The sequence below is a fragment of the Crocodylus porosus genome, unplaced genomic scaffold (genome assembly GCF_001723895.1).
Source record: "Crocodylus porosus isolate Cpor-Errol unplaced genomic scaffold, CroPor_comp1, whole genome shotgun sequence".
Lineage (NCBI taxonomy): Eukaryota > Metazoa > Chordata > Crocodylia > Crocodylidae > Crocodylus > Crocodylus porosus.
Genome location: NW_017728906.1, coordinates 45,732,575 through 45,742,386, shown reverse-complemented (window position 1 = coordinate 45,742,386; position 9,812 = coordinate 45,732,575). Strand labels below are relative to the sequence as shown.

The window sequence follows — 9,812 nt, the reverse complement described above, 5'->3', positions numbered from 1 at the left end:
GGGGCATGGCGGATGAGATGGGTTACTGTGGGTTGAGTGTACAGGGCACTGGCAGCGCCAGGGTGCTGTGGGTCGGAAGTGAGGGGCACCAGCAAGGAGTGGGGGCACAGGGTACTGCTGCTTGGGAGTAAGGGGCACTGGCAGGGCTGGGGTCAGTGAGTCCAGAGTGAAGGGCAGCAGAAGGGCTGGGGGGTGGTGGCTTGTCAGTGAGGGGCAACAGAATGGGCAGGGCACTGGCATGTCACTGCCCTCCCCATCATATTCCCCCTGGCCTACAACCCCCCCACCCCTACCCCAGTGACAGGTGTCCTCTTTTTTGGACCTGGAAATATGGTAAACCTACTGAGACTATCAAAGGCAGCATTGCCTAACATCCATTGTTCATGGGTCCATGTGCCAGATCAGCCCGCAGAGCCATATCATCCAGCTCCTGGGGCTCCCCACACATCCAGAAATTTGGCAGCAGGAGAGCAATAGCAGCGATTGCCATGCCCCTGTGGCCAAGTTGCTGAACCCACAGGGAACCCTGTGGACTAAAAATGTGGCCCTGAGTGCTATATCAAGCACACAGGGCACTGCAGGGCCTGATTCTGGTGCACTGGCATGGGCAGAGGTGACATGGAAATGGTAAGGTAGCCCAGGGCCCAGTCCAAGTGCGCAGGGACAATGGGGGTGGTACAAGACTCAATGATGGCACCCAGGCCCTGATGCAACCCACTGGGCCAAAAGATAGCGCACCACTGGTTTATGACTACATAGAGAAGTTATACTGTCCCATAAATGATCACTACACACTAAATGGTTTTATTTATAAATACTTGGTACTTTCTGACATACCTAATATTTCTGGAGTCACACTGCGTACTTGGATGAGCTTGATATCAGTGAATTCAACCACACTATGTATTTAAATGAGGTTGATATCAGTGAAAGGAAAAAAAAAGGACTGAAAAAAGTGTAATTACACTATCACACATTTATGTCTAAGTTTAAAATAAAATGTAACTAGAATTAAAGAGTGACAAAAGACATTTACTACATTCATTTCCAGCAGAATCTGTAGTCAATTAAAGAATTATATAAATTAACCTAGTTGTCTAATACTTTTTACCTCTGCTAAACATCCCTTTCAGATATAGCATAGATAAGTCCAGCCAAAAAAAGAAGTAAGAGATCTGCAAACATATATGGAAAACCTATTTCCCTCACTTGTCTATAGCACTTTACATTTTGCAAAGTAATTTTTAATCCACATTTTGCATGAAAAGAGTTGATGAAGACATCCAAGTGACTGCAGGCTGTTTTGCCATGCAGAAGTCACTTTTGTCCCCAAACTCATGTCTTCCTGGGCAAAAACCATTTTAAATACTGAGGTGCAATGAATACCCCTAAGCCTCACTGGTTATTGCCTATATAAAAACTTGCACCTCTGAGTCATTGGGAAAAGTTCATAATAGTGGTTTATCAGAAACAGTTCAGCCTGCTCACAGCTGCAAAGTGACTAGAACTCTGACAGCCATTCTTGGGATTTTCAGATGTAATGTTCTTATGGCACTGTGGGCAGCTTCAGGTACTACTACCAAAATAATCTTTTACAGCTCAGAAATGACATTTGACTAATTAACGGGCAACATTCAGAAATCCCATGATGGTTGATTGTGAGACAGGGCATCAAGGGAACAAGGAAAACTGAGACAGGCTTTTCAAACCTTTGCACAACAAATATAAGCTCTAATTCTCTTTAATATCATCCCTGTCTTTAAAATGACTTTTCTATATTTTGAACCAATCTGCTGCTTAACTACTAACCGTTCACTCATTCTCTCTCTGAAATGGCCTGAGTAACAAAGCAGGTCATTGTGACAGGGGAAGGGTCAGTGAAGGTAATTAATCATCACAACAGCTTACAAAGGGAAGCCACAGATTCTCCACCACTTGAAGTCTTTAAATCAAAGCTGGTGAGCTTTCTAAAAATACATAGCTTAGTTCATTGGTCCTCAACCCAGATTCAAAGGCAGAAGCTTTCTGATGTCACTCACAGGGTGCATCTACATATGCCTATTATTGCAGAGCAATAAACTCCGGTGCTTACTGCTCCCAGGAATGTGTCTGCACATGTGCCTGGGATCACAGCACCTTGACCTGGGATGGACGAGCCCCTGCTGGCAGGGTGCCCAGGAAGTCAGCTTGCCAGCCTGGGGCTGTTGCGCAGCTCAATGTGCTACAAAGGGGCTGGCCAGAGGACAAAGGTGCGCTACGAAGGGGCGGGCCAAGGGACGAAGGTGCTTCAGCAGGGGGCTAGTCAGCAGGCAGCCCCTACACTGAAGCACCCTCATGCCCCAGCCAGCCCCTTCAGCATCTATATATGCTGCTGTTTTTTTACTCCACAGCAGGATAGTACTTTTACAAGTACTTGTTATACAAGTACTATCCTGCTCTGGAGTAAATTAGTTTACTCTAGCCTAATAGGGGCACACATGTAGAAGCAAAGACATTTACTGTGCAGCTAATTAGTCTACGGCGCAGTAAACGTCTCATGTAGACATGCCTACAGACACAAAGACATTAAAATGTTTAAACGGAGGTTGACAAAGAGAGCAAAGGATGACATAACCCACAATACATCAGTAGCTCAATACTGTTGTTCATGGACAAGAGAGGGTTTAGGGCCACTGTTCTAATTTAAGCCCAACTTATGGGGCAACATGCAAGTGGACAGACTTAAAATGTAATAATATGGCCTACAACAGAAATGAAAGAAAGTGTAGGCCAGGAAACTAGAGCAGTTGATAAAAACTAGTCAAGTCAAGGCTGGGGAGGAAAGGAAACCTCAGAAACAGGCCACAACTGAGCTACTAGCAACAAAGGGAAAAAAGGAAATAAAATGCAGTGTTCATCTCAAACACCTGCTGAGGGAGAAGTTAACGCAATTTGTCTACATTTATTTCCAGGAAGATAGTAATAGAATTTTCTTGCACCCTCAACATTATGATAGCAAACTCAACTCTTTGGCTGGGATTTCATGGAAACCTAATTCCCATAGGCACTTTTGAAAATCTGAGTTATTTTTTCCTTGATCTATGCATCCAGTTTTATTTATTTATTTATTTTATAAACAATTATCTAAGCATAGCAAAATTAAATCAAGTACAGCACTTCTGTTTCTACATTAAGGTTTTATTCTTTCAGTTTACTTCAAACTATTAATAAAATACTATTAATGATAAAAGGATCATCTAAAAATTTTTTTTTTAAATTTGACACACAAATACTGTAGTTGAGACAGTTTTTCAGATGGTAAATTTAGTAGGAAAAAGCAGATATAAAACCAATCGTCTCCTTCCCAACAGAAGTAAACAAAGCAGTTTAGTCTTTCCCATTTACTTTGAACAAAATAGTATCTAAATATCAAAAAGTAAAATCCTACATACTTGAAGAAGAAGAAAGCCACCGCCTACTGCAGTTGCTGCAAGTTTTCCAACTTTCTGGAACAAAAATCCTGCACACCTTAAGAAAACCAAAAACACATTCCAATGAAATTGTACGTCAAAATATGACTTTCTAGAATTGTCGTCCAAATGCCAGATAACATTTGGTGTACTGAAATGAGCTTCACCTCCCTATTTCTTAACTTGTAGTCTGTAACTTTCCAATTGGGAATTTATGATAAGCACTTTTTTGGTAATGTGGATTAAAAACAAATTACAGGCATAGTAATCATCAGCTAATGGCTATTCATTTATCCTCTGTAAAGTGGGCTGGTGGCTTCCAGCTTTGTCTACACACAAAAGTTACACCTCTAACTATACTGGCATAACCAGTAATATTAGTATAGATGTGCCTTTACAATCAAAGGCATTCCCACAACAAAACATAATAAGCTAGACCAGTAAAAGACATTCTTGTACCACCATAACCTCTAGCATTGAAGTTCTTACACCAGGTTAATTATTTCCACAGATAAACTACAGCTCTAACCAGAAAAGTTAGGGCTTAGCACTGCTTAACACCCCTCCCACCCCCCAAAAAAACAACAACAAACAAACCCTGTGTGTAGACAAGGCTGAGTCTATTTTTTGAGTACAGAAAAACCATCCTCCCATTAAACATTCCTCCTGGCCACCTGAACTGAATCACCTACCACCTCACTTCTAGCAATGGGCTGTGCAGGGAAGGTTAAAAGTTTTTTTGCAGTGCTGTTAAAAAAATGTCACGTCACTGCACAAACTGCACCTTCAATTCTAGGCCTCTCAATATGACAAATTAAACAAATATTAAAAGAAGTTATTTAAGAAATCTCTCTCTACCTACCTACCTTTTAACAACTTTAGAAGTACATCTTCAGGTTTAAAAGTATACTGAAACACTAATATTTCTACAGTGACTAACAAACAGTAAATATTAAAAACAACCTTCATGATGTTATCAAATTGTAAAATGGAAATTTCACTCTCATTTCTACAGTCTTACCTTCTAATTCTCCTTTATTTGTATTGACAGGATTTTCCTATTACTATATTTACATACGAAAAATCTGTTTTCATTGATTTGAGTGTTTTTATGAGCTAATAATGTTTTAACGTTAACTTACATTACTCTAAATGTTAATACTTATGACTCAACTTTAACAAAACATTTCCATTAAATACCTCTTCAGCTAAGCCAAAATCAAAATGTTAAGTCATGTTATCTTTAATAGAAATAGCTTTTGCTTTTAAAAATAAACTCACTTTAGAAAAAGAGAAGCTCCTGATTAAAATCTGTCCTGCCCCAAGTTGTTTATGATTGCTTGCATGTGTGAAGTATATCTCAATCACATTTTATCACAATAATCAGGTTCTTGTGCTTACAGTGGTAACTAATAAAATATATAACAGATACAAGAAACATAACTATATCTCCTAATTTTCCATTTTTTCCCTTAAAGTGTTAAGAGTACTGACATACCTTCTATGAATGCTTGCAATAAACTAGCCAGGGGCTACTTTGCCACGTATGCATTTTACTGATTTCAGGTAATGCTTTAGAGTAGTGGCTCTCAACTTGGCTAGACTTGAGACAGCCAATGGAAAATCCCACTTCTCAGTTTTAACTCATTTTTTGAATATGGAAAAATAAAAGCAATTCTTTGATTGCAAAGAACTTGGAGGATCACAGCAGGTCAGAATGTTTGTAACACTACGGATTCCTACTTGAAATCTCTGGGTTTATTTTGTGATCTAGTATCAGCATCAGTTGAATTTAAGTATCTGTTTAGAAAGTCACCTTAAATGTATGTATCCATTTCAATATCTGCAGGAAGAGACAAATTTAGGACAGATAAACACACAATACAGTAATCAAGAGGAATCCTCTCTCACCAGCCAGTTACTCCACCCATTGCAATCTGGGTAGCTACAGAATACTTTTCTACAATTGGTCCAGAATTTCGGCCAAACACACGATTCCACCAATGGTGACGCCTCGCATATTCTGTTAAATCCAATACTTCGTATGAATCATCATCACTTTCATGGTCTTTAAAAAAAAAAAAAAAAAAAAAGAAATTTTAGTGAGTACTCAAATTATAAAAGTATTGGTTCTGAATTTCAGTCATATAACATAAAAGTTTACTATGACAGTTAAAGAAATTAACAGAATCATTTACTCTGTGATACAGTTATCTAACACAGGGATGCCAGCCTTTGGCCCACAGAGCCCTGGAAACCAAACTGTGGGACTCCCCATGGGTTGAGATATTTGGCAGCGAGGGAACAATGGTAGTTAATACTACCACGCTTCCCTGTTGGCAAAATCCCAAACCCCAAGAAACAGGTCAAAGTTGGATCATGACCATCACTCAGCACAGTTGTGTCGGAGCTGGCCCACACCCCCTCCCCCCCATGCAAGCCAGTTGGGGCCAAACTGTGTGCAGCTCTTCCCCCCACATGGCTGGTCCACAGCTGGGCAATGCTCCCCACCCCTCACAGGGCCAATTCGAGGTTGGGCCAAGCCCTCTTTCCCTACAAGGCTGGACCAGGCTGACCCACCACCCCACTTCCCTCCCCACAACCAGATGGGGCCCTGCTGCACACACCCTAGTCACTGGATTGGGTCCACCAGCTAGATGCAGCTCACACGGAGATCAGGCACTGCCCATCTGGCCCTGTAGACAAAAAGGTTAAGTACTACTAGTCTAACAGAATGGTTCAAATTAGAGTCTGTAGACCAGTGGTGCTCAACCTTTTCAGACTCCAGGCATCCCATGATTGACTCAAGGAACCTCTCAAAAATGCTAACTCTTAGCTCTTGCTTTTTTGACTATGGAAAGATATGAGAGCAATTCTTGAGTTGCAAAGAACTCAGAAAGACCAAAACAGGGCAGACTATTTTTAATCATATGGATTCCTATTTGGAATCTCTAGGCTGATCTCATGACTCCTGTCAGTGAAAACATTGCATGGCACCCTCAAAAGGATCTCAAGGCACCTTGGTGGAGAATCGCTGCTGCAGACCAACAACAATCTGTAAAGCCACACCAGATGATGCCCAGAATGCAACACTTTAAGATCGAAACCGTAGAGAACTAAGGCTCTAACAGAAGAGACCTTAATTCATGAAAGAATTTTTTTTAATGAAGTCCATAAGATCAAGTGTTAAGGGAACCACTGCCATAGAATTTTCTCTAAGACGGACAACCTCAGCTACCCAAGGCCCCCATCTTCAGTACAATACAGTCATGTGCCTACAGAGTCCCAAGTTCAACAGAACTTTGCCAACCTAGAGTCAGTTGCAGGATCAGTCCCTGCACTGCTGACATTCAGACATTTGTGGGAAGAAATGGATATTTCTTCTTTTTTTTAATAATCTATTTTTAGAAGTAAACGTTAGCTGAGAGAGAGAGAGAAACTCCTTACTTTAGAGCACAAAGGGCGTTAAAGCATATTGTGGATCTTTGTGTAGCACTTTAATAACATTGCAGACAAAAAAAGGTGACACAATTGCAGGGGAAAAGAAGGATGTAGACATAAATATTCCACAATAGTTGGATCACCCATTCTTATCTTTTAAAACTTGAAGTAAAAGAGACTAAGACAACAGACTTATGATTCTCTATAATTCTCTATGCTTCTACGATTTATCTAGGAGCCAACTGTCCCAGACTTTTTTCTTCCATCAAAACAGGCACAACAAGAGCAGTCTGCTCAGGGGAAGGGCAGTCCATTTGCACACCAGGCCTGAATGGCAATTAACCTGAATATCCCCAATGGGGCAGGGAGAAACATCATTTCAATTTTTCAACCTAAAAACCACCAAACAAACAGGCTGGATTTGAATTGGAGCTGCTCCTTTGCTTCTTGCCTGCAGCCAGCCCTAAAAAAGCCCATGCTCCCACATTAAGTACCCCTGAACTGTTCAAGGACCCTGCTAAACAAAAGCTGGAGAGAAATCAGTTGTCAAGTTGTCCCACTTTTACAAGCATGGTCTTTGGAGCTGGTTGCCTCTTTCCATAGCCAGAGAGTCATTCTGCTGGTTCAACGAAGACTTTGTACCCAGGGGCCGATCACGCCATGGTGAACCAGTCAGCTGCCTAATACATTGGAGTGACAGGCATGCTGTGCCTCGCACACTCCCTGTTTGGCCTCTTGGCCAAGATGAAGCGAACCTGGGGGTCCTCGAACCCAAGGCCTCCAGGCCTGGGGCTCATACATAGGATGCCTGCCTGGATTTAGGGGGCGGCTGATGCCCTGGGCAGAGGGACCTGAGAAGAAGGCTGTTTGCTGGCTGGCAAGAGCCACACAGACTAAGCTCTACTTGGTCAAATCCTGCAGCTCAATTATACGGTGTTGGCTGCAGCCGTGTTGGTCTAAGGACATAAGCAGACCAGGTTCTTTGGGTAAATCCAATATCTTTTATTAGACCAACTCAATAGTTGGGGTTTTAAACCAGAAAGCTTGTTAAAAAAAATTTTCCTCCCTTCTTCAGGCAGAGGGAGACTCTGCTGGCATTTTGTGCACTCTCCTGGGGAGAGTCTGCACCATTTTGTCCAAATATGGGGCAGGTCTAATAAAAGGGATCATTTCTGCCCACAACACCTTGACTCCTAGGCTTTGCCCAAGCCAATGAGGAACCGCCCCGGCCGTGAACAAGAAAAGAAAAAAAACCACCCTGCCACTTCAGCCGGCGAGCACCTGTCCCCGTGAGTGTCTCCCCCCCCGCCCCGCTCGGCCTCTCAGCTGCTGCCCAGACTCGAACCCGACGTCCCGAGAGCAGGCGGACACAGCGCAGGCGCGTCCCGCAAGGGCAGGCGCCGCGTGACGTCACACGCGGCTGCAAGAGACCCCGCGCGAGCCGGCGAAGGGGGAGGGGGGGGTACGTCTTGCTGCGCCCGCCTACCCCGCCCCTCAGGGGGAGGGGGGCTCCAACCAAGGGTGGCCCGGCCGCCCCGGCGGTGAGGGCTCACGCCGCCAAGGAGACGAAGCCCGAGCGGCCGCCGAGCACCCCCTCCCCAACGTCCGGGGTCGGCGGCGGAGCCTGCGGAGGGGTGGGGGCACTCACCAACCTGAGGCGGAGCGAGGCCGCCGCGCCGCCATGTTTGCTAGTGTAGCTGGGAGGGCCTGGCCTTAGAGTCGCTCCGCCTCCGTTGGCCGCTCTGTCCCGCCGGTCCGCCGCAGTCTATGATCCCTCCCCCACCTCAGGACAATGGCGGATGGGGTGGGGCGCATGCGCAGAGAACACCAGCCAGGTTTTCCCGAGCGCTCGGCCGCGGGGGTGACGTCACGGGCTGGACCAGCGTGAGGGGGGAGGGGGGATGGCTCTGGTAGGGCGGGGTTGGAGACGGTGGGTTTGCGGGGCTGGGTATAGCAGGTGAGCTCTACCTGGCCGGCTGCTGAGTAGGAAAGAGAGGGGCATATATAAAAATGAGGGCACACCTAGGAGTTTGAGGGGGTATCACTCCATGTCATACAACACATATTTCTCCAGTTCAAAAGAAGCTGGAGGCTTTACTCATAAGCCAGCTGCCTGGGGCTGCAGCGTTCAGTCTAAGCATGAAGCAAAAAAACCCATGTAACTAGATGGAAATATGGGTTACTTGGCTGTAGCCTCCAGCCCACGTTAAAAAGAAAAACAACCCATAACAAATGAGGCAAAAAAATAATAAGCAGGAGATGTTTTCATGAGTAGGCCTGCCATCATGCAAATGAAGTGGGTGTCTCTTTTTGTTCTTCTTTCCAGACTTGTAAGGCACAGTCGAGCCGTGTTGAGGGCACATCCAGTGCTTCTCTGAAAGTTATTTCTAGGCTCCAGTTAATGTTGTTATCTAAAGTTAGAAACAGTCTGCAGGGCTGGGAAATAGAAGCTGTATTACCAGGAGTAGCTAGCACACAGCAGGAGTGCCAAAGAAAGGCTAGCTTGATTAGTGGAACATCAAGACGATTAAACAGGAAAGAAATGGTTAATACCTGTGGAAGGAAGGGTTTAGAAGGAATCAGGTAAAATATAATGAGGCATGAGGTCAAGTCACACTGTCTGACTAGAAATGCTGCTGCCATTGCCAGGCAGTTGGTTTTAAACTTTGGCTGGAACAGGAATCAGTTGGGGAGCAGGTGCGACTGCACCATTGCATGCCCCCTGGATCTGCCCCACTTCATTTCTAGCACTGTGAAGTGTGCATGTTAGAAATGGAATATTGTTAGAAATGGAGTATTGTTAGAAATGCACAGCTTGCATCTTGCACCCGATAAGAAAGAAACACTGCCAAGGACTTTTTTTCCTTTCCCAGCCTTGCCACAGCTTTTCTTATGCTAAATCGCAGACTCTCCCCCAGCTTC

At 44.2% G+C, this 9,812-nt stretch overlaps 1 protein-coding gene across 3 annotated transcripts in view; it reads right to left on the bottom strand.

Annotated features, from left to right (window-relative positions):
• The window catches only part of FUNDC1 (FUN14 domain containing 1), a 58,529-nt gene extending 49,881 nt beyond the window's left edge, over positions 1 to 8,648 (bottom strand). Inside the window, exons 1-3 of one of the 3 annotated variants that reach the window (XM_019529054.1) lie at positions 8,543 to 8,648; positions 5,361 to 5,517; positions 3,432 to 3,507 (exon numbers count right to left, since the gene is read on the bottom strand). In XM_019529054.1, the coding sequence (XP_019384599.1) occupies positions 3,432 to 3,507; positions 5,361 to 5,517; positions 8,543 to 8,573 (264 nt within the window). In that variant the 5' untranslated portion in view covers positions 8,574 to 8,648. Of the gene's footprint in view, positions 1 to 3,431; positions 3,508 to 5,360; positions 5,518 to 8,538 lie in introns of all 3 variants that reach the window. The other 2 variants (XM_019529056.1, XM_019529055.1) reach the window with 2 other exon arrangements.
• Positions 8,649 to 9,812: the final 1,164 nt, after the last annotated feature.